The sequence below is a fragment of the Argopecten irradians genome, chromosome 15, assembly GCF_041381155.1.
Source record: "Argopecten irradians isolate NY chromosome 15, Ai_NY, whole genome shotgun sequence".
Lineage (NCBI taxonomy): Eukaryota > Metazoa > Mollusca > Bivalvia > Pectinida > Pectinidae > Argopecten > Argopecten irradians.
The window spans coordinates 2,875,896-2,900,364 of NC_091148.1; the positions used below are offsets into that span (position 1 = coordinate 2,875,896).

At 33.8% G+C, this 24,469-nt stretch overlaps 2 protein-coding genes across 2 annotated transcripts; one reads left to right on the top strand and one right to left on the bottom strand.

Moving 5' to 3' along the window:
* Positions 1-1,984: 1,984 nt before the first annotated feature.
* Positions 1,985-7,363, bottom strand: LOC138309767 (uncharacterized). Its single transcript, XM_069250979.1, has 3 exons — positions 7,062-7,363; positions 5,507-5,659; positions 1,985-2,623 (listed from the first exon to the last, which is right to left on the bottom strand). The coding sequence occupies exons 1-3, from the start codon at positions 7,327-7,329 to the stop codon at positions 2,376-2,378; spliced, it is 669 nt and encodes a 222-aa protein (XP_069107080.1). The 5' UTR covers positions 7,330-7,363; the 3' UTR covers positions 1,985-2,375.
* Positions 7,364-10,778: 3,415 nt separating this feature from the next.
* On the top strand, positions 10,779-15,853 carry LOC138309527 (uncharacterized). The gene is made up of 3 exons (XM_069250749.1): positions 10,779-11,074; positions 11,960-12,112; positions 13,079-15,853. The coding sequence occupies exons 1-3, from the start codon at positions 10,825-10,827 to the stop codon at positions 13,288-13,290; spliced, it is 615 nt and encodes a 204-aa protein (XP_069106850.1). The 5' UTR covers positions 10,779-10,824; the 3' UTR covers positions 13,291-15,853.
* The last annotated feature ends 8,616 nt before the right edge of the window (positions 15,854-24,469 follow it).

The following is a 24,469-nucleotide window of genomic DNA, read 5'->3' on the forward strand; positions in this document are numbered from 1 at the left end:
AGTTTTTTTTATCAAAATAATTTTCTTCTTCCAGATATGCTGGTATTACTATTGTGTATTTGCATATTACAGAGTTATCTGCCCTTGCGGGTAGATATTGATTGTGACATCATGTGTTTGCGAGAGTAACGTCATACTTTTCGAAGAAAATGATGTGAATTGTGCTCACAAAATAATTACGGCTCAATCAATACCTATCCTCAAGGGAACTAACTCTGTAATATGCAAAGACGGAATACAGAAGAACAAAAAGCTCAAGTGTATAATTATACTGACGATCACAACATAAAATATGACAATCTTAAAAAAAAATGACAATATGTACAATGTTCCTAGCATATGAACTATAAACAATATGGCAACAATCATATCAGGAATGAAATCAGAATAAGTCGTTAAGAATTACTTAATTAATTAATCAAAGATCAGGTTAACATTTTATAATATATGGCTTACTTCCAAATATGTTAATTACTTTATCATGAAGTTTAGTTTATAGTAAAATGATTTAGAAAATATTTCGCTTTCTTTCATGAAGTTTAGGTTATAGTAAAATGATTTAGAAAATATTTCGCTTTCTTTCCTGGTGTTACTTAAGCCTTTTTTTTCTGAATGCAGCCGAATTTCTTTAAAAAGAAAGATCTTAAGACACTTATTCACTGGTTTATTCTGTATATTGGAAAGAATACATACCTTTATGTACCTTTTTTGTCTTAGTTTTTCTTTTTTATAATTTTTTAGAAATATTAAGTAAGTAATTCTTACAACTGGTTCAATTCTATTTTAGTACAATTAACAATTATATATATACAAATGTACAAGAACAAAAAAAAGATCGGATTTTTTTTAGAAAATATTCTTGAAATTTCATTCAATGATATGAAAGATATATACACATGATATGCATTTCTTTCGATTCTTGATTCTATTTTTAAAATTGAAAAAAAAATACACGGACATGAAACACAGACAAAGAACCTACAAATGTGTTGTTGAATTTTCCTTAAATAAGTGCCTTTTTGGATACCTGTAGAACATAAAGTTTAAAAGTTTGTTTCTAGACTTAAACATTCCAGATAAATAATACATATCACCATGTAACAAATTCCGTTTACAAAAATAAAAAAATTCACATTTTCAATTAATGCAACTGATATTGTGTATTTCTTTACATTTACATTCATTATATAACTATATAAAAAGAAATATGAATTTTATATTAAATCAAAAATTGATATTTTTGCAGCTGTGTGTATGATCAGGGGTCGGCTAATTTAGCACTGCTGTTTAACTCTGTCACCCCTATGTAACTTCATTAAACTCTACCATGCATTGATCTGGACAGGTCCATTATGATCTAGTATGTTAACACTTTAGCAAATGCCTTAGTGGCCATCTAATCTAGCTAGGCTATTTAGCAACCATTGCTAATTTAGCAGATTTATTCATTGGCCATTCTGTTTTTGTGAATAGTTTCTCCAGCTCTCATCTTGATTTTTGCAACCATCAGATTTTATGTTGGTGCCTTTTAGTGACCTTATTATAATTATGTTTAATTTTAGGAACTTTATATTCACCTAAGTTCTATTTCAGCAGAAATTAATTACAAGGACTGTCTTATTTAGCAACTTTAACACCGGAAACATTACAGTAAATTGATAAGTAATTATTAGCACTTTCTACAAACTGTCTCTTTTTTAAATCACTGAATCATGGACATAGTTGTCTGGTAGTCTGGTTTAATGAAGTTTTAAGTGCTCTACAAAAAGAGATTGCCAATTCTAGCATATCTATGGTTAAGGTAAAAATAGGTCGATAGAGTATAAACAAATACTGCCTCACTTGGTATAGCACATACAAGTTACAAACAAAGGTCATGAATGTTTCACCATAAAACAATTTGTGGTGTAATTTATATATAAAAAAACTATGGATTATAATTGATAACTGTGTAATGAGATTTGTCTTTTGATTCAGTTTCTTAAAAAAAAGAAATACAAGAATATGTGGCTTTAGAGAAAATATGAAGACAAATTCGAGATATATGTATTGATTTAACCATGATATGCTAAGTGAGCTCTTCAAAAGCTCCGAAAAGTTTTATAACCTGAAGTTGCAGCATTTGCAGCGAACCATAGCGCACTACATAATATAAGTTCCCTTGAAGCCATACAGCAAACGTGACAAATCTGCTGCAAAATTACTCTGTTTCAATAACTGAGTTGCTATAATAATGTCACAGGTATTTGTTAATAGCTGCGTGCCAGGTTTACATACAGCTAGTTAAATAAAATTGCTTCAAAATGTCACAAAAACAGAAGTTTGCAACAATTTGCTGTAAATCTAAGTAGAACTATATATACATATTTTCTTGTCTAGTAATGCGTTGATGCTGGTTTCATGTGGTACCCCTCGTATGGCTCTGGCTCTCGGTACCGACTCTCGATTCGGACCTGCATGGCTGCCACGAGGACGCACATGCCACTGAAGAGGATACAGAAGCCGCTGAGAACAATCATACCAAAGGACCAGGAGAGGTAGTTCTGGTCCGGGTTCTCCAGCCACTGTCTGTCAATCACAGACTTAGCTCCGAATATAATTGTACAACACGCTGTCAGCAACCCTGTAAGGTGGAAAATCATCATTTACATTCAAGTAAACTCAAATTGAAAGGTAAATATTATTCTCTTAATGAATTAGACTGGCCACCACCACCAGGCTAAAATTCTGTTGATTAGGAATTATCAGCTGAATCATCACACATGTATACATACAAGATTATCTCCCCCTTCATTTTAAGTTTCAGAATTGAATCCAGAATATGTGTACATGTGTACATGTTGTGGAGACAATGCAAAATACAATGTACCCTGATTAAGTTTCCAGAGATAGGTGATGGATCTTAATTTAGACCCGCTGCGTATATCTTTGTTAACAGAAATCTAATATAACACACTGCCATAAAATATTTCATAACTCAGTCTGATTTTTTTACCGAGATACCTAGATTATCTCCCCTTGTAGAAAACAGAAAATTATCAATTCATCAAGTTTGCAGTTATATTACTACTTAGAAAAGGATTGTAAATAATAATTTACAGCTATTAACATTTTTTTTGAAGTTCATCATACTAGGGTCAAATCAAACAAACTAATCTTGTTCCTAATTATAATTACAATGTACTTTGTTAAATTCCTAATCGACAACTGATTTGTTGTCTAAAATGTGGTTCAATTATTTTGGGGTTCCTTACATGTGTAAGACACTTCTTTTGGAGTTAAAAAATGCATATAAATGTGCAAGAAACAATAAGCAGGTCCGGGTTAGCTTAACTGTTTTGAATCAGAAAAATACTTCAAAATTTGTGGTAATCAATGTATCTCAGAATTGGCGAAAAATTGACATAAAATTTTCTCCAACAAGAGACTGTATCGCTCACCTGGTTTGTAATGCCTAGGAATGTTCTGAATACAAGTTCATTGGTTCTTTTCTGAATTCCCCTATTGGGCCCCACTCTTTCTGCTCCAGGGGGTCAAAGCCAAAATTTATACAAATTCTGTTAACCCCAAGGATGTTTCTGGGCCAAATTTGGTTAAAATCCAAGCAGAACTATATGACTATTAGCGATTTACAGGATTTACCTCTATTTCCCCTATTGGGCCCCGCCCCTCCTGCCCCCGGGGGGTCAGAGCCAAAATTTATACAATTTTCTGTTCTCCTTCCCCCAAGGATGTTTCTGGCCAAATTTGGTTACAATCCATGCAGAACTCTAGGACAAGTAGCGATTTATAGGATTTACCTCTATTTCCCCTATTGGGCCCCACCCCTCCTGCCCCCAGGGGGTCAGAGCCAAAATTTATACAAGTTCTGTTCCCCTTCCGCCAAGGATGTTTATGGCCAAATTTGGTTACAATCCATGCAGAACTTTAGGACAAGTAGCAATTTATAAGATTACCTCTATTTCCCCTATTGGGCCCCGCCCCTCCTGTCCCCAGGGGGTCAGAGCCAAAATTTATACAAGTTCTGTTCCCCTTCCCCCAAGGATGTTTATGGCCAAATTTGGTTACAATCCATGCAGAACTTTAGGACAAGTAGCAATTTATAAGATTACCTCTATTTCCCCTATTGGGCCCCGCCCCTCCTGCCTTCAGGGGGTCAGAGCCAAAATTTATTCAAGTTCTGTTCCCCTTCCCCCAAGGATGTTTGTGGCCAAATTTGGTTACAATCCATGCAGAACTCTAGGACAAGTAGCGATTTATAGGATTAACCTCTATTTCCCCTATTGGGCCCCGCCCTCCTGCCCCGGGGTGTCAGAGCTAAAATTTAGACAAGTTCTGTTCCCCTTCCCCCAAGGATGTTTGTGGCCAAATTTGGTTACAATCAATGCAGAACTTTAGGACAAGTAGCAATTTATAGGATTTACCTCTATTTCCCCTATTGGGCCCCGCCCCTCCTGTCCCCAGGGGGTCAGAGCCAAAATTTATACAAGTTCTGTTCCCCTTCCCCCAAGGATGTTTGTGGCCAAATTTGGTCACAATTCATGCAGAACTCTAGGACAAGTAGCGTTTTATAGGATTTACCTTTATTTTCCCTATTGGGCCCCGCCCCTCCTGCCCCCGGGGGGTCAGAGCCAAAATTTATACAAGTTCTGTTCCCCTTCCGCCAAGGATGTTTGTGGCCAAATTTGGTTACAATCCATGCAGAACTCTAGGACAAGTAGCGATTTATAGGATTTATCTCTATTTCCCCTATTGGGCCCCGACCCTCTTGCCCCCGGAGGATCAGAGCCAAAATTTATACAAGTTCTGTTCCCCTTCCCCCAAGGATGTTTGTGGCCAAATTTGGTTACAATCCATGCAGAACTTTAGGACAAGTAGCAATTTATATGATTACCTCTATTTCCCCTATTGGGCCCCGCCCCTCCTGCCCCCAGGGGGTCAGAGCCAAAATTTATACAAGTTCTGTTCCCCTTCCCCCAAGGATGTTTGTGGCCAAATTTGGTTACAATCCATGCAGAACTCTAGGACAAGTAGCGATTTATAGGATTAACCTCTATTTCCCCTATTGGGCCCCGCCCTCCTGCCCCCGGGGGGTCCGAGCTAAAATTTATACAAGTTCTGTTTCCCTTCCCCCAAGGATGTTTGTGCATATTACAGAATTAGCTCCCTTGTGGGTAGGTATTGATTGTTACATCATTATTTTGTGATAGCGATTCACATGGTTTTCTCCAAAAAGTATGACGTTACACTCGTAAACACATGACGTACGTAACAATCGATACCTACCTGCAAGGGCAGATAACTCTGTAATATGCAAATACCGAATATGCTGTCAAACACTTGGCAAAGATTAGCGCTCATGTTTGACAATTTAAAGAACCTTGCCTCTCAGGTTGAAATTCTCCTGCAGCTGCCTCACCCCAAAGGGGTGAAAGGTTCTATTCTCCCGTCGCACCCTCAAAGGGCGAGAGATTCTAATTTCTGTTAATTGGTCTTTTAAACATACCTGATATTATGGTGAGTCCAGCTAAAAAGAAGAGTGCAAAGTAGTTTTTTTTTCCCGGACAACATCCGATGACGAAGAGGATAAGGAGCAGCAGGGAAACGCCCTCAGCAATCATAGTCAGTGTCATCACAACCTGTACTCCAAGGAACCATGCTGTAACAGGATTAAAAAAACACTAATTATTTTATCATCTTTTTAATTATATATATATATATATATATATTACAATTATGGACCTTTGCTATTTGAGGTCCATATGGTGTTATAACGCCCTGGTAGAATTAAATAATGACTGAGGGGGAGTGAGGGCGTATACGTTATCACAGGTCGTTATAACACAATATGGACCAAATCAAATAAAGGTCCTTAATTTTTATATTTATAGATATACATCATAATTATTTTAAATGTTTGCTTTGTGCTAAGTAATATAGAAATGCATGGAGATCAAATGGCTCAACTACATCTTCCTGAAGAACTCAATGTCATGGTATGGTGACGGCACAATCGCAATTGACTTGGGAGTGATGTCACAATAAGAATATATAGAGTAGTTAAGTTGGTTTAAAAATGACTGTAACCAGCTATGGTAAGTGCTAGCATTAACAACATATACCATATTCGACCCAATAAGCGCCCGTGTCCCTATAAGCGCTCTTCCTCATTTTGAAGCCTCGATTTCAATTGCCCAGGCATAATAATATATAAATAAAGACAAAAATTACACAAAATAGTAAAGGTTTGCAATAATTTCGTCTTATTAGCACCTTTTCATTTTTTAAACGCCCTGGGTACTTATAGGGTTGAATACGGTATATATTAGATACTGTAAATATACTTACCGGAAGTTATTTTAGTAGAGGCAAATTTTAGGCCAAATTTGAAATTTAGATTTTTTTAAATTAGCGTGAAAAGCACCAAAATAAAACAACCACTTAAATAGATATGTGTACAGTACATGTGTACTGTTCACTGATAATAATATAAATATACTGACTGAGTCGGATATGGATAATGAAGCCTTTTTTTATAGCTGAATAAATATAATTCTGAACATCTTTATTGGGTTTTATTTTTTATGATATTTTTCTATAAGATAAAAACATAACAAAAAAATGAATTACCAATTAAGGTCGTAGATCACTTATTAATCCTTGATTAAACCAATAAAATTAAATTCTACTGATTACTTCCTACATGTATATATTTACTCAGGGAGCACCCAGTAATACTCGAGCAATAACAATAGATAATTTATAAACCATTATCATTTTTATGGCAAAATAATGTAAAATTATCTAACTGATAATATACTTATATCTTAATAATTTATTATATAAGTTAGCTTTTATCTTTCGTGCTACAAATAGTTTTTTCTTTAAATATCACCAATACCCGTCTTTCCAAATAATAACTGGTCCCTAGTGATTCACTGAACATCCATTTTGATTTACCTGTAATATTTTTACCTGTAATCAACAGGTAAATAATCTAAAACGATACATATCTACAAGTATATATTGTATTAAATAAACTTTATAATCGTGAAACTTACCTGGATTGAGCCATTGCCAGATAGGACGATATTCATACGAGAAGATCCACCAGCAGCCATCGTATGTTTTCCCTGTGTAATCTTTGTAGTAAGTCCACTGATTAAAGCAAGCTTCCCAGAGTCCGAGGCGGACGAAATGACTGACCGTAATGTAGCGGTCATCCGACTCAAGCCAATGAGGTGTCGAAAACCCAATAACGAAAAATAGGAAAGCTAGAGAGGAGAAAACCAAAGCTCCGTACAGGAGACACTTGACGCGATTCTCCATCTTGAGACCGTTTGAACAACAGGTTGGGCGAGTCTAACTCGTCCGGGTGTGACAGGTAAATATTACAGGTGAGATAGACGTGTAGAGCGAGTGACCTCCCCTCGTCTAGGCGTGATCACTCGCTTACTGACAAGGTTGATATCTTGGACACGAAATTAGATAAATTTCCGGCATGTTTACAAATTATGATATGAAATACAATATAATTACTGTAATCATGGATATTTTTGCGAGTAGATATTTTCGCAAAGTCAGATAACATATTTCTAACACACCACTATATTGTAGTTAGCACTCTATGTTTTCGTTTAATATCTATATCAAAGACTCTGTCAATATTTTTTTTTCAAATACATTTGTATGTCAGAATTCGCAAATATTTATTCATTTCAACTATCTTAATCTCTATCAATTTTTTTTCAAATATGTCGAAATTCGCAAATTTTTATGTGTACGCGTTTATATATTCGCAAACAATTATTTAAAGCGGAAAAAAATTTCATTGCGGATATTTTACAATATTTGGTGAGGAATATCATTATTCATAAAGTGTCTTTTTTCACTTTTTTAAATGATATGTTATATGTAATAAATATACTATTACAAGCAAAAACATATATACATCTAGCTGCAATATTGTAGCTCAAAAGACTTTTTGACCGATAATGTTGTCGTCTTTAGAAAGGTATAGTAGGCCGGGTACGTATATTCGTTCTAATATACATCTAATATATGTTTCAGTTACAAGATACCAAATATTATCAAATTTCACTGTTTATTTACAAACTCTAAGTAAACATATCAGGCCAAAAAAATATGTCTGTTTAGTGTTACCCGACCTACCCTCATTTTTTACTCCCGACCCTAATTTTTTTCCACTTTTCTATGAAAAAATTTAAAAGTCAGGTTCCAGCCGTTACTTTAGAGTGAAAGACACTTAAATCCCTACCTACCGACCCTATTTTTGCCAATGTAACCCTAAACAGACATTTTTTTCTTGGCCTTATATGTTAACTATATAGATTACTATATATGTACTACTTTATAGTCTGTGTTTTGTAAAGAGACTAAATAAAAGTTTGAAAGTTTGTCACGAATCTCCGGTGAAACTTTTTTTCTTACAACAAAATCATAAGCGGCTCGAGCTATCAAATATAGACTTAGTACGATGGTAAAATCGCGATGATAGTCTATAAATATTTATCGTTACTATGACAACAAGATAAACACTAGCAACAGCCGGATTTATGTAGGCTGTAAATCAGTAATTAATTGATCAATTTGATTTCAAACTACGTCGATCAATACGTGATATCACTACAAGAAATTAGGTAGAAAATAATATTTGACACCTGACCATCACGCGTACGGTTGCCCGAAGCCTTTTATTTTATGCTGTTCCACCACAAACATTATTGTCACGTTCAAGTAATTGCGATTTCTTTTCTCAATTTAACAAATCTTGATGACGCAGGTCCCAGTGGTCGACTAATGGGACGACCGCCTACGCTTTTTAATCCAGGGACAATACATCCAAATATAGTTAAGTTGGGGTTCATTTCGTCTTACTGTCTATTAAATCGTTTAATTTCATCTGTGGATATTGTATCAGTTTGCCTAGGTGATTGAAACCAGCCGGAGTTCCGGAGATACACCATCGAATAACGTCAAGGCCTAAGTGCAGGATACAGGCAGAAAGTGAAAAGAATATTTTCTTAGCAGATTTTGGAAGAAAATACAAAAAAAAGTTATCAATTTATGTTGGCTATAACTACGTATCTACTAATCTGTTAACTGAAAAATCTTATTTTAATTTTTACGTCATCATTTGGTGTCCAGGCATATCACCACAAGTGCTCTCCACCCTCTTTTGGTGGCGAGTTCGAATCTCATTTGGGGCAGTTGCAAGACCATGTGTAGCCGGTGTTTTTCTCCGAGTACTCCGGTTTTTCTGCACCTCCTAAACCTGTCTCGTCCTTTTAATTATATATGATTTCATGGCTGTTACGTTAAACCATTTTTTTTCATATCATTTCAAACCAATCATGTCATAGTACATGTATGTAGCCATTTTACAGAAATAACGAAACTTAGATTTTTATGTCTTTTACGAAATACTTAGAATACATTTAAAACTTATAAGTTACAACTTTATGTAGGTGGCACATATAGTATGATACTTTAAGTGTTATATTTCATTTTCAGTTCGTTATCGACTTCATTTCAATTTTCATTGACGTCAATTAAAATAATTTTTACGGTAATGATGAAACATTGATTTTTATAGGTTTTTACGAAATACATAGAATACGTTTAAAACTAATAAGATTTTTAGGTGGCACATAGTATGATACTTTAATGTAATGTTTCATTTTCAGTTCTTAACCGACCTCTTTCAATTTCCATTGACGTATTGTAAGTATATGCCTTCAAGCCCGTATTTATATACATATAATATATATGTATAATTGTTGTAAACGTAGGAAGATTGAATTAGAATGTATACGTCCTAATGGGAAGGTGTGCATAGCAATAATTGAAGAGGCACATTGGATCTACTTTTTGTTTTGTCATTTATGACAAATATATTCATTGTACATTATCTATATGTTTAAATGATGTCTATGGGTCACTCATGATCAGTACGTTTTAAAATTGTACAACTGCATGCAAAGTTAATTTATCAAATTTTATTTTAGTTTCCATCATGATTACATGATAAAAAAGCTACAAAATTAAAGTAAGCACACCACAAGGTTCTATCCTCAGATCGTGCTTTCAGGCGTATCACAAGGCTCCGTCCTTGATCACTGCAAATTAATTTTTTTATATTGGCTCTGTTTAAATTTGTAAGTATATTATAACTCATTGGCGAAATCGCATCTTAACGGCGTGAGTTCAAAACCAAAAGCTTTACATTTGAATTATTCTTATTATTTTCGTTAATTGTTTTCTTTAACTGTTTTTTTTTTCTTTTAACCTAGTAATTAAAGTATATAAGATTCAATTAAATAGAAACAGCGGCATTTTTTACTCACTCTTGTCAATATAATACCACAGGAGTTTGACGTTGTGTCAATAATATATAGTATACATATATATAAAAAATACCCCTAGCTATATACTATATAAAAACACATATGTATAGTATTGCCAGAACCAGAAACATATGTATATAATTATGTTTCTGCCAGAACGTCAAACTCCTGTGATAATACATGCATGACGACTGACTAACTTATTAAATAAAGATCAATTAATTATACAATTATCTAATATCCTAATTCTACTTAATCTGATCAAGGATTTATAAGTGAGATATACGTCCTTGATCTGATAATCATCTGCTACCCCTGTGCGACTTAACGACAACCCGCACGTTATATCACACCTGTATATAAATCACCCCTCTGGCGCATAATGGACTCGTCCAGTGTTGTAAACATTCCAGGTAGATGACCTAATATAACTTTTCGAACGGGGACGCCATTCAAAATGGTGGACAAGTCAGTTGTGGCGCTTGTCCTATCTATGATAGCAGTTGCTTTCTTGGTCGGAGCTTTCGCTAGTCCATACTGGGTAGAATCTTTCCAGAAATCAGATAGCCGATTTATCAAGGCGGGATTATGGGAGTTTTGTTTCAATGATTATACGTTTTGGAAAGACTACAATGGAAACAGGTACAAGGGATGTTGGTATATCTTCTCCGACCAGTACAGACCAATTTGGGAATGGCTATCCCCTCGTAAGTATATAAAATAGACGTTATATATGTTAGATTTTATTAAAATCGTACTACACAGGTGTATTCGTCCAGGTGCGAAATTACCTGTATCCGAACAAGGTGTGGAAGGATGAATATCCACTTCCGGTTTATATAATTGTAAACACATACAGGTGATGAATATATGAGAGAAGTGATTTATTATAAATAAAATTTTATTTATCATTCAACAACATACATGGGCATACAAATTAATGATGGAATTGAAAACAATAACAATTTTTATATAAACTTCATATTTACATTTACATTAGTACCTGTGTAAGTATATACATGCAGGCAAATATATACCATCTCCAGATATTTTCACATGATATCTAGGTACATTTATCAGAAACATGTATAATAATTTACCTGGAAAAAACTCAAACTTACCCGATTTCACACAAAAACTAAATTCAGGTGATTAACATGTAATTTGTTACCGATTTTCAAGTAAGAATTATAATTACTTTACATCGGCAATATCACACTGTCCAACCAAAGCGACCGAGGGGAGATAAATATGAAATGCCTATGTTTTTCAAGTTGCATATCTGCTTAACTTTGAAGAATGCAATGCGGGAGAAAGCGTGCAAGCGAAAATATATAGACTTCTTTAATTTCCTCAAATGACTGTCAGGTGATTTTTACCTGAATTCAGATTCAAATCAATTCTTTATTTCTTTGAACCTTACGGTTCGTTAGGAAATTAAGGTACATGACATTTTACCTGTATGCAAGTTTAAAAGGTGATACCATTTGACTTGGTTATGTAATAACTGAACTATTTTCTGAAATCTAACCTTGATCTATGTATTCAACCTTGACCTTGATGATTGACCTGACCTACTTTCCTACCCACAGATTGGTTCATTGCCGTACAGGTAATGGTGAGCATATCGCTGCTTTTCCTGGTCATCACAACATTTACAGGTATCCTGGCCGTTTGCCATGTCTTCCCGGAATACCTGGAGGAAATCATTCTACTGGGCTGTAGTCTCACCAAGTTTGGCATAGGTTTGTACAGTAATCCTTATTGAAATGGTCCAATGTTCTCGAGTAAAGGTGGCCCAATCGCCCAAGGCTATAGAAAATCTGGTCAGTCTATGTAAAATCTTATCATGTTGGCCCTATTGGCTATGTAAGTTTTGACACAAATTTCTTTTATTCTGCATCCATCGACAGAATCTGATTTTGATTTATATTTAGTTAAATGCTTGACAAAGATAAAGAGTGAAATTCATTCTGAAAAATTTAGCAATTTCCATCAGATTTTGTAAAACCCTTAAAAGCATTACAATCAGTCTTATGGTCCTTTCATTTTTGAAACAATACATGTATGTGATGATATAACGGGTCTATGAAAAAATGGCTGGGGCCATAGAATTTTCTTTCTCTGTAGAGACGATTATCTATCAAAAATCTACAATCAGTTTCAGACTCTAAATTGGTCTACTGTACATGCTAGATCATGCTGGACACATGGTAACAAAATATCTTGACCCGAATATACCTACAACTGAATAGAAATGGAAAAAATGAGAAATTCCGGATACTCCAGCTTTCCTCCACCATCTAGGCCTGACATATCCTTAAATGTGATCCTGACTGGAAGTAGGAAGTTAACCTTGTCAAACCAGACCAAATATTGTCACCTTTCTAATGTCGTATCAACAGCCAATGACACTTAAGGATATGATAGGTTAGGGAGGGGGAGAGAAGCCGGAATTCCTGGAGAAAAACCACCAACCAGTGGTCAGTACCTGGCAATAAGCAACTGCTCCACATTTTTAGTCAAACTTGCGACCCAGAGAACAATTGTTTGTGGTAATATGTCAAAACCATTCAGCCACCCAGCCACCTAATAATATATATGATTAAGTATAATTATGTTATAATGGAATCTAAGATCTGATTTTAAATCCTAAACTATATCCATAGTAATTAAAATGGTACGTAAACTTTTGTAATTATCTATTTCAGTGATCATACAGTTCATTGTTATGGTATTATATGGACTCCAGAAAGAGGACCGTCAGTGGATGCCGCGACCTGATCAGAATTTCCTCTCTTGGTCATATGGACTCTTTGTAGTCTCCACAATCTTTACACTCGCGGCAGCGGTGACGTTACTGAAGGCGGGAATGGACCTCCGTAAAAAGCTGAAGGAAGATTTCCCAAGCAGACGCTATTAGCCTGTTTGGAGAAAACTTTGGTGCAAAGCTATTGCCTTGTAAAAAAGTAGACAGAGTTCCTATATGGTGATCCTGTAAAAGAAATGACATTGTCAATGAAAAAAGAAATATTTCAAAGTTCAAAAAGGTTAACACAAATTATTTCGGATATAAAATTTTTCGAAGTCATTGATCACTAGAAAAGGTGAGTTTTGACTTACCATGCATTGAATCTGTTTAAATTTTCTTTGTATATACTTTTTGATAATGACTGAAGTACATTGTATAAGTCGCATGTTAGAAAATCAATCATTCATATTATCCAGGAATCGAAGCATGTGAAGTTAACATGAATTTTCAGTTACTAGTGTTATCTGATATCTATTCCGTATTTGCATATAATAGAATTATCTCCCTTTACAGGTAGATATTAATTGTTATATATTTTATTTCTAAGCATAAAATCATACTTTAAATGATTTTTTCCACGACCTATAAGGTCACAATTTATACTTATCTGAAGGGCAGATAACTCTGTAACATGGAAATAAGGAATAGAAATATCCCTAATTATCTGAAAATTATGAAAGAAATAATAAGTTACACATATTTTCAATTAATATAATGGAAATGCAAATTGATTTACATACAAGTAGCAGTGATTGCTGACATATCAAAAATAATTACAAAGATAACATTGGATTAAACTGTATTTGCTCTAATTAGTAACCCCCCTAATAAAACACTTTGGAGGTATTTGGTTTAACGTTAAATGACCGATGTTTGTCTTATAATCAACGAATTAAAGAAACTCTATATTTTAAGATAAAAATTAAGGACTTTTGATTCGATTGATATTGAGTTGTACCGCCCTGGTAGAATCTTAAAATAATGTGAAAATTATTTAAATATTCTGTCACAATTTCTGTTGTTTTACTTTAAATTCATACTAACTACATGTAGAAGTGCTCTCCTAGATATCAATTTGGGGGATTATTACAGCAAATACAGTATATACTGCAAACATCTATGTCAATGTATATATTCTGTATATATTTACATTTTTGCAATACATTCCAATTCACAGTAACCTCAATGAGTCATAACTAACACCGCTTAATTTAGGAGCAAAAATTGCTCGAGATATTCTTAGAAATGATCATTTGATGTAAATATATTCATATAGTGCACATCATTCAATTCACATTTTTCAGTTTGCATTCATCAGATTATAATTGCCATCTAAAAGCAGTCCAACAGATTAAAATACTAAGTACAATATTAATAGTAGCATTAAAATTCTATTGTAAAAATATGAGTGACAAAAGAATAAATCTAGTTCTATACTCCGCATGTCTTTAGGGAAAAAACTTAAAATTTGATTTTCCAACCTTCTGATTGGCTAGAATATAGTCACATGGGTGCGTAATGATTTAGTTTATCCACATGTTGTTTCAGTGTAAAAAATGTTTTAATTGTTCGGAACTTCCTATGACCTGGTATATCACAGGGCAGTGTTCTAGGGCTACTGTTGTTATTTGTAATTCATATCAAAGAATCAATGTTGGTTTTGACGTAAAAGATTTATACCTATAAAAGTAACTTACTGAGTCCTTGAAAACAATCAAGGGTAAATTCTAGTGAATTGTCGATGAAAAATTGCTTTTCCATTAAGATAAGAGCATAAATATTTTTGAAGAATGATTTTCAATTATAGCTATTTTACTGACCAAACCAGTGCCATTATTTTCTCTCTTAGTAGATTATTTGTGCAGCTAGTCTGAAAATTTTAATCTTAATTATAAGAACTGTTACCCTATATTCTTGTTGACAGAATTTTTTTCATATATGTTGCAAGGAAATTTAGCAACTTATAGCTATGTAGGCTACCTGTCTAAAGATCTAGATCTTTTTTCTATTTTGAAAATGTTAATTGTTTTCTTTTTTAAATGTAAATTATAATATCTCGATTTTCTAAAGAGGCCACTTATAAGTAATATATATACGGATAAACTTTATGTTAAAAGATTATCTTATACTTAGCTTATGTATGAGCTCAAGTCGACAAGATAATTTGAGTTATCTCCCTTTCATAAGAATTTAAGTAAAATATGTCAACATGTACAACTATATATATAAACGGGAAAAAATATATAACCAAAATTACAAGTGCTTGGCCACGCTTGAGTAAATTAGGAATTTCTAGTCATAGTCAAATTCTGGGTTTTTTTTTCTTATTTTGTGATCTTATAATAATACTTGTTACAGCTGTTTTAGAATTGATTAAATTCAAAGTAAGTCATCTGACCACTTGCTAGCTATATAGGGGGCACCTTCTGTTTTTGCCCATGTACCTGTGGACTGGAAAAAACTTCTACATCTTCATTATCATTGTACATTACATACATACTGACCTGAGTCAAAGTAGTCACTTATATAAGATAACTATGATTTACTTGCTTTTATTAACGGTACAGAATTTTTCATGCTGTATATTAGCTGTCGTTGTGAAGTCATTTTACTAAAAATTGTAATATAATGTATTCATGCTATTTTTACCTGAATAAATATTTTTATAACATTATTTATAGTTTCATTATCATTTTTTTCATTGTCAACCATCTTGTCTGTCCGTCAACATTTTGTTTTAATTGCTACTTATCGTGAAGTACTGGGCTGATTTTCAACAAATGTGATCAGAAATTAACATTCCTGGAGGGGAAGGGAACATACAGCGTAAATGTTTGGCCCTCTCGGATGGAAGGTGTAGAGCCTATATTGGAAAATACAGATTATATCTTCAAAGGGATAAATATATATATTTCTTCATATTGACAGAGAAATCTTGAAATAAATTGAAATAAATACTATAAAGTTGATAACATTCGTTAAAACTCCTATTCGTTTTCATCAGCAAACTGAGTGTGAAATATATGTAGCATATTTGTTAGATATTTGGGTTTTAGTGATACTGGTCAGGTACCATTTCTCGTCCTCGCAGGTGTATTTGTATGATTACACACTAGTTTTCAAGCAATATATTCCGGAAACCTGTTTGGAAGCGTTTTCTATCAATTGTGCGAGAATTGGTCGCCTGCCAGTACTGGTAAAACTTTGGGCCCCTTTCATGATTTTTGCTTACATCCTACTCGATGAATTTCATGTTAATCTAGTCGTACCAATGTACACAAAAATACATATACACCTTAGGTAACGATAAACATTTTCTGAAAAAAAAATCATATTCCTGATTTTTTTTTTCATTTTGACACTTTCAAACGGAATATAATGCCCATATGGTGTATTTTGGTTTGTTAGGTTTAACTTCCTATTAACAGCCTGTGTCATTTAAGATTTGTTTGTTTATTTTTTACGTCCTATTAACAGCCAGGGTCATGTAAGGACGTGCCAGGTTAGTTGGTGGAGGAAAGCCGGAGAAAAAACACCGACCAGCGGTCAGTACCTGGCAACTGCCCCACATGGGATTCGAACCCGCATCCCAGAGGTGGAGGGCTTGTGGTAATATGTCGGGACACCTTAACCACTCGGCCACCGCGGCCTCATTTAAAGGTGATAAAAACAGAACGGACATGGAAAATGAGATAATACGCTAGAAACATTTGTAATGCCTATCTAAACATATACCAGTTTGATATTTACTTATATTTTGTCTCTAAATAGTAAAATTAATGAAAGCAATCTTCACATCTTTTCGACGACAGATTTTTTTCTATGACTTACCTCCCTTGAGTTCCGATGAGTTGTGACGTCATCTGAGACAATCAACTACCGGAAGCCGGTGTGCCGATCGCGGAACTGGCAACATGCATGTGCATTTTAGCCACATGTCTTAGTACTTACGGAAATACACACGGAGAAAAATATGTTATATTTCGACTTATTTGGTAGCGTGATTTATCCCCTACATAATGACACATTATTGACGTCATAACCTATGAAATGACGTCACTACATGTAAATAATGATGTCATTAATGTCGCGGGTACATATGTCATGTGTGGCTTATGGTGTGCCAGGGGTTAAACCACGAATGAATAAGTAGTTCTTTCCTATTCAGTCCACCCTGGAGTAATACGACTGTGCATGTATGTAATTTATAGTTTACACATAAAATTAACCGAGGAGTTTTGATATACATAGAATCAGATCGTAGCGAAAATGGACAATTATTGGGGCCCACCTCTTTAGACCGTTTTAATAGAAAATCATCTGTTACAAACATACGGAGACATGAAAAATACATGCAGATTAAAAGGAAAAAATCAATAATTTATAAGTTGTGTCCTTTTGCCCCCCATTTTCCTCGACTGAAATGTTCTCAAAATGCGCATTAAAAATAAAAGAGGTCCTTCTGCACATTTTTCATACTTCATTTTAGGGATTTTCATATTTATTTTGGGTTACACAACAATGTGCCGGTGGTGTGAAACAGGTATGTTCAGATCTAGTCCGCTAAACCTGCTCATATCATTAGGCTTTTTTAATTATTTTTTTTTTTTGCCTAATATATAGGGGGGAAAAAAGCCTAATAATATAGGCAGGTTTAGCGGACTAGTTCAGATCGAGCAGGGTTGCATAATGATATGACGACATTCACAGTTATCATTATTTAATTGCAGGAATTTAAATTCGAAAAATTACCATGTTAAGAACGCTCTAAAGTCATCAAAATACATCGTAAAACTCATCTCAGCAATCATAAATACATTTAGTAATATTTTTCCTTCTCGGGGGAGACCTTAGGACCCCCAAAAACAAAATATCTCGCCTTAAGCCCTCGCAAAATCATCAAAATACATCGTGAAACTCATATCTCAGTCATTCTAAATTGTAATATCTTAACAGGGTCTCCCCCGAACCCCCAAAACACCACAATGCTCGCAAATTTGGCCAATTTTAGTACTCATTAATTTCCTGTTATATTCTACATAGTACACTTGCGTATATATATGTAGAATGCGAATTTTACCGATTTTTTTTTTATTTAGACCCCTAGATCGTCTCATAATGGTCAATAGGCTATCTAGTGTGCTGTGGTCTGTGCGTATACTTTTAAAATTTACTAAGGTCGACAGGTTTCTTATTTCCAAAACTCCGCACGGTTAGAAAATATAATGAAGCGGTCTTGTAATTGATTTGTGTTTTATAAGAAATATATGTTGTTTCATGGTCCTGTGTTAGTTGAACTATTACATGTGTATCTTGTCCACGAGTACATGTCATCCATATTAGGTCATTGTATCTAGTTTCTGTGTTTTGTGTCCCGTCTTTTTTATCGGCCGTGCGTGTATTGTTACTACAAATACTTCAAAGCTTCAAATAGGAAATATAGAGGTGTGCAGTACGTACATAAGGCGGGATAGGGGCACGTTTATCGCGGTATGATAGGGTTTTGGATAGGGTATGAGGGATGGCGTTTTTTTTTTTTTTTTTTTTTTTTTATAAATATGCATTATATGTACATGTATGTGCATGTAGCATGTAGTCTCATTGTAATTTGGGTCCATTTTCTTGTAAAGTTATATTTCTTCTTGTTGGTTTAACTTTAAAGTCTATTTTTTGAGTTTTAAGTTACAGACAAAAGTCTAGAACGAATAATGATACCCTGACTCCACTCCGGTTCCCGGTTTTAAAAAGCCAACAAACTAAGAATAAATATGGTGAAACTGAACAAATGTAAGTATTATTAAGAATTAAGCAAAAAAGAATTTTTAAAGTTCATGTTAAAAACTTTGTAACATTTATTTCTTTCGTAGTGAAAATTTGTAGGTCATTCCATATATGGTACTAGGTGCCATATTTGGAGCGCGAGACTTTCTAACGAGAAGCATCATGGCGGCCAAGTGAGCCGTGTCGGAGATGTGAGCCATTCAAAAGTGCTTCAAAACATAATTTAGACATGGAGGTGGGTAAATAAATAATCATTTTATGTTAAAAATGTTTGATATTGTTGAATTTAATTAAAAAAATTACATGACACACATGAAATGCAACATTTTCACCGCTGGATGTTTTGCAACACTACGGGCAATGGGACGGAATCGTAGCTCTGACGACGACCATCTGTCAGAAATCTTCCGTCCGTCGTTCAGAGCTACGTCATCGCAGCTAACAAAAGTCAAGCGCAACCCCCTTGAACCTGAGTCAGTGGCACACACGGATGCTCCACCGCCGACAGAGCATAAATGATATTCACCATTTGAACAATAATTGGTGTTTAATCGTGTATATATATGTCTAATTAACACAAACAATAATATAGAATAATTTATTTCGCCTTTGGTGCATGCGCAATCAGTACTTCATTCCATATAGGATATAGTAGGCTAACACGGATTTTTTTCGGGATGCAATTAATTATATTTCATGTTTTTAACTTGAAGTAAAATTAGAAGCTCACAAACTGTTCAATGGTGGTAATGGTGTAAAGTAAGTAACTTTTGTAACTGAAGAAAAATACTAAATCGTCTGCTCCTGTTTTTGATAGTTAAAATTTACCATTTGTCAGCGGCGGAGCATCTTTATTATACTGAACATAACAATTTTATAGCCCAGAATATGACGATAAGAATGAGTAAGCTATCGTTTTTATTATATCATTGTATGTTATAGATTATATATTATATACGGATTCATTTCCACTATTCAATATAGCAACTACACGTAGCGCGACTGTTTTAAATATCTATAATCGCCAATACCGCAACACTGCCCCATTGAGTTTCCCGGCTCTTGTCACAGCTGTTGGTCTCAGATGACGTCACGAATCTACGGCCACCTGGTGATATCAGGGGCGATAAGCGATGCGATCGTTCTAGACAAGGGTCGTTGTGGACTTCGTTTCAAGCACATTTTATGGAAATTACGTCAAATACAACCTGTATTTTTTGTTGGAAATCATAAAGTGCACCACAATAAACAAATATCAACACAAAAATAGCATATTTAAAATCTGTTTTTATCACCTTTAAGGACGGTGCGAATGTCTTTATATTTGGGAAACTGTGATACTCGTGGTGTGTCTGCTTGTGATTGCGAAAACGCTTCCCGTTTTTATAGTGCTACATATATATGTATATATATATATATATCACTGACGGATGCTGCAAGAGACACAGAACTAGCCTCGATCGATCACAATATACATGTATTGTAATGACAACGGCCGAACCAGTCGTCTCACTCTCTTTATGCTGAAGTAGGAACAGAAATTACCTTTAGAATGGATTTGACATATTCTGCAAAAATGTTTACTCAAATCCAATTCCTTTATGAATGATAGTACAATCTATTACTACAAATAACAAATATCGAGAACACTCTTTTTCATTTTCTTTCAATATTTTCCCTTAAAAACCCATTCTCTTCGTTGCATCAATGGACGAACCGTTATATGATTTTAACACTGCTGTGATACATATATAGTAAACGTTTGTGGTTATGTTGGGCACGTTATACACTGTAACAGAACGTTTTAAAACTACGAATACATTTTTAGATAGGATCCAAAGTATAAAAATCTACCGATTTCCTGATATTCAAAATCCTTCGTGGATTATTGTAAAGAATATTAATGCCAGATACTAAAAACTCATTTTCGTGTACAATTAATTTTGTTGTCGGTTAGTTTATAAAAAAAAATCTTAGTCACATTGGAAAATGTTACAACCAAAAGTAAAGTTTCTTAACTATAAATCTTCAAGGATACTTTGTTAGACATGAAAAGAGGTAATATAAGTTGTTTTATATTACACTTATGTATAAAACAATCTGATTAAAATACAGATCCTTATTATCCCTACGTTGGATAAGAGGATCTGAGAACATCCCTTTAGGGGTCACGTCAAGATGACCTTTTGAAATGGCCAATCAAATTGGCACTGCCAGAATCTTGACTGGGGATGAAAAAGTTTGAAAAAGCTGTCCAAATTGTTTTCGTGTATGTAGTCATCTCGCCCGAAGTGCACAACAAAGCTAATTGTATATGTATACTGGGGTTGTATATGTATACTGGGGCGAAAAGACGTTTTCAATTGATGTTGTAAGGTGTAGAAACTGCATTTGCTCTGAAACACACGTGGTATAAAGATCATCACTGCTATCAACTCACACATTATCAGTTCGACATCTGGATAAGTATATGTGAAGAAGTATTCTCTCTGTGATAATGTATTTTTCGATATAATTGAAACAACTTCACAAAGCAAAAACAAAATTGATACGAATTTCACGAATATTCATATATGAATATTTCATGAAAAAAACACATACCGCAATTATTATCACATGTAACTTACATTTTCATATTTAACAACCATTTTCCTAACACACATCTTCCACATCACAAAGTTCACTCTACAGTCATTGTCAATAATAAACAATTTCACGTATCAAACAAGAGGTCCATGGGCCTTTACGGTCACCTGAGTTCGGATATAGAATGAAACAAAGACATATAAACACTCTATAATAAAAAAGTAGGTCAGCGATTTCATGAATTTGACTTTTTTATTTATGAAGAATATTTGCTTCCATCAAAGCTGTGAAATCAGAAGAAGATTTTTTTTTAAATTTTAGTCATTTTGACACTATTTTGCCCCGCCCCTCTGGTCCCCGAGGGGGTCAGCCATATCCGATATGGATGTTAAAATGCTATATTTAAGGTCAATAATTCTAAATCAATTTTGACTCATTTCCTATCAAAATTGAGCAAATAATGTTCATAAATGTGTTTTTCCTTCATGTATATAAAGTAAAGTAAACCTGTCCCCCTCCCCCAGGGGGAAACGTGAGATCCCAAGGTAATATAATTCCCAATTTTTATAAAACATTTAAAGACCTTTCCATCTATTAACAGTATTTGATTCTACCATTTCCCGAATTTCATCAGAAGATTTTTGAAGTTTTAGCATATTTGACCCCTTTTGACCCCGCCCCTAAAGTCCCTGGGGGTCAATCATTAAACAATTGTTAATACGATTCAATGGCCATCTCTTATTGATAATTCTGACAACATGTGACTTATTTCCTATTACAGATGACCAAATAATACTCAAAAATGTATTTTCCATATATAAACTGTGGTAAACTTAACCGCCTTCCAAGGGGGTAACGAGAGACCTCAGGGTCATTTTTACCGCTTTTGGCCCTTCCCAATGCCCATTGTGGTACCATATAATTCACAAATGTGTTTGGCCTTATACCTTAGAAGATTTGTGCAAAATTTCATTGAAATTGCTTCAGCAGATTTGGAGAAGAAGTCTAAAATGTAAATTATTTACGGACATACCACGCACGACGACGGACAAAAGGCGATTAGAATAGGTCACTTCGTCTCAGGTAACCTAAAACACCAAAAGCAAAATTTTCAATGAAAAATAATTTCACGTATTATTAAAATGTCGGTATTAACAATTATTAGTTAATAGTTATTATCATTTATCAATAAAAATCATTTTCACACAGATTTATATTCACGCTATAAAGTCACGGTTAATTACAACAATAACGCTATTCACATAAAAGTAAGAATATGACAACCGTTAAAAACACAAGCACTTGTGAACACGAACATCACACAAATCTACATCTAAAACCATTTTCATTAAATAACAAAAAAAATCAGTACATCTATTAACACATCACTAAAAAGTAAATGTAAGTCAAAAACAAACATTTCCATCACGCAAATCCACATTAAAAACCATTTTCATTAAATAACAAATATATCAGTGTTAACATATTCACTAAAAGTAAATGTAAGTAAAAAACAAACACTTCCATACATTATACAATTGTTAAAGTATATCTATAACCCTTATTCATAGGTAATATAAGCAATTGTCACATTGCTGTAGCTCTCTTGCTTATAGCACCATAAACAGCTTACCTTCAATTTTTTCTGCGATTCAGACCCGCCGAGTGGTATAGAGTCATTGCGAACAGGACAGAAAACTACAACACCTGTACCAATGGATAACGCCTTCATGCATACAATAATGCGATGTCTTATAAACGATTCTGGAAATACGACACCTCATTATTCATATCAATCTCAATTACATGCATTTTAAATTGTATAGTCGGTTTTGCGCACTTCTTCACTTTTTAAGAATTGTTTTTCTGTATTTATACTGTCGGCGAAAATAATTTAAGTTACATACCTTTCCATCACGCTACGGTAACTGGCAGCATGCCTCGTTGCCTATCATAGATCAATTGTATAACGAACTGCACTCTGTGACATCATCTGTATGAATATTAACGACATTTCTAAGAAACAGTTAAAAATGAAAATGTAAATATAGCATAGTATTACACCCACATTACATGTTCCTATACGGATTGGAAATCACTTCAATTTTATATTTTCACGTCATTAATTTTATTTTCATAAAATGTAGATTTGTTATACGTACATGTAAGTCTTAAACATTTGACATATCAAAACATGGTGTTTAAATCTCATAATTTTTTCCTGTGTCACAAATATTACTACATAGAAAAGTTCATTATAATTTTGACTTAATTCGTATAAAATGCCATAATAAAGTAAAGATCACTTACAAGTACCGATGATATATACCTCTTCCTACATGCTAAACATTTTTCTATTTCACAAAATCTTACATTGCAAATTTTCTCACTTATGAAATAAGTTTTATATACATGTATCACTAAATATCAGAAAATCATTTACCGTATTCACTAACATGTTGTTTTCATTTATTTGTTCATTTATTTATTTATTTATTCATTTATTTCATTTATTTATTTATTCATTTATTTATTTATTTATTTATTTATTTATTCATTCATTCATTCATTCATTCATTCATTTATTTATTCATTTATTTATTTATTCATTTATTTATTTACTTATTTATTTATTCATTTATTTATTCATTTATTTATTTATTACGATATATAATCACGATCGTTTTAGACAATGATTGGAAACGTTTTCACACACCACAGACACATTAATTTACTGTCTTGGCGTACAGTGATGAATTACACTCCGGTTTCCCCGTCAATCTATCTTCAAGAAGTGAAATAACATCTCTCTTTTTTTAAAAGTTGTCTTTGGTTAATTATTCACTACCTCTTAATAACTCGATTAAAGTCTTATATCTATCAAATCTATTGTCTTTTATTGATTATTTCAGCTTTTGTGAAG

What these genes read in the sequence shown, in the direction of transcription:
- LOC138309767 (XM_069250979.1), bottom strand. Translation starts at nt 7,329, where the DNA reads ATGGAGAATCGCGTCAAGTGTCTCCTGTACGGAGCTTTGGTTTTCTCC. An exon ending in CTGGCAATGGCTCAATCCAG is followed by an intron (nt 5,660 to 7,061) that starts GTAAGTTTCACG and finishes ATCCTGTTACAG; the next exon opens with CATGGTTCCTTGGAGTACAG. An exon ending in TGGACTCACCATAATATCAG is followed by an intron (nt 2,624 to 5,506) that starts GTATGTTTAAAA and finishes TCCACCTTACAG; the next exon opens with GGTTGCTGACAGCGTGTTGT.
- LOC138309527 (XM_069250749.1), top strand. Translation starts at nt 10,825, where the DNA reads ATGGTGGACAAGTCAGTTGTGGCGCTTGTCCTATCTATGATAGCAGTT. An exon ending in TTGGGAATGGCTATCCCCTC is followed by an intron (nt 11,075 to 11,959) that starts GTAAGTATATAA and finishes TCCTACCCACAG; the next exon opens with ATTGGTTCATTGCCGTACAG. An exon ending in TCTCACCAAGTTTGGCATAG is followed by an intron (nt 12,113 to 13,078) that starts GTTTGTACAGTA and finishes TATCTATTTCAG; the next exon opens with TGATCATACAGTTCATTGTT.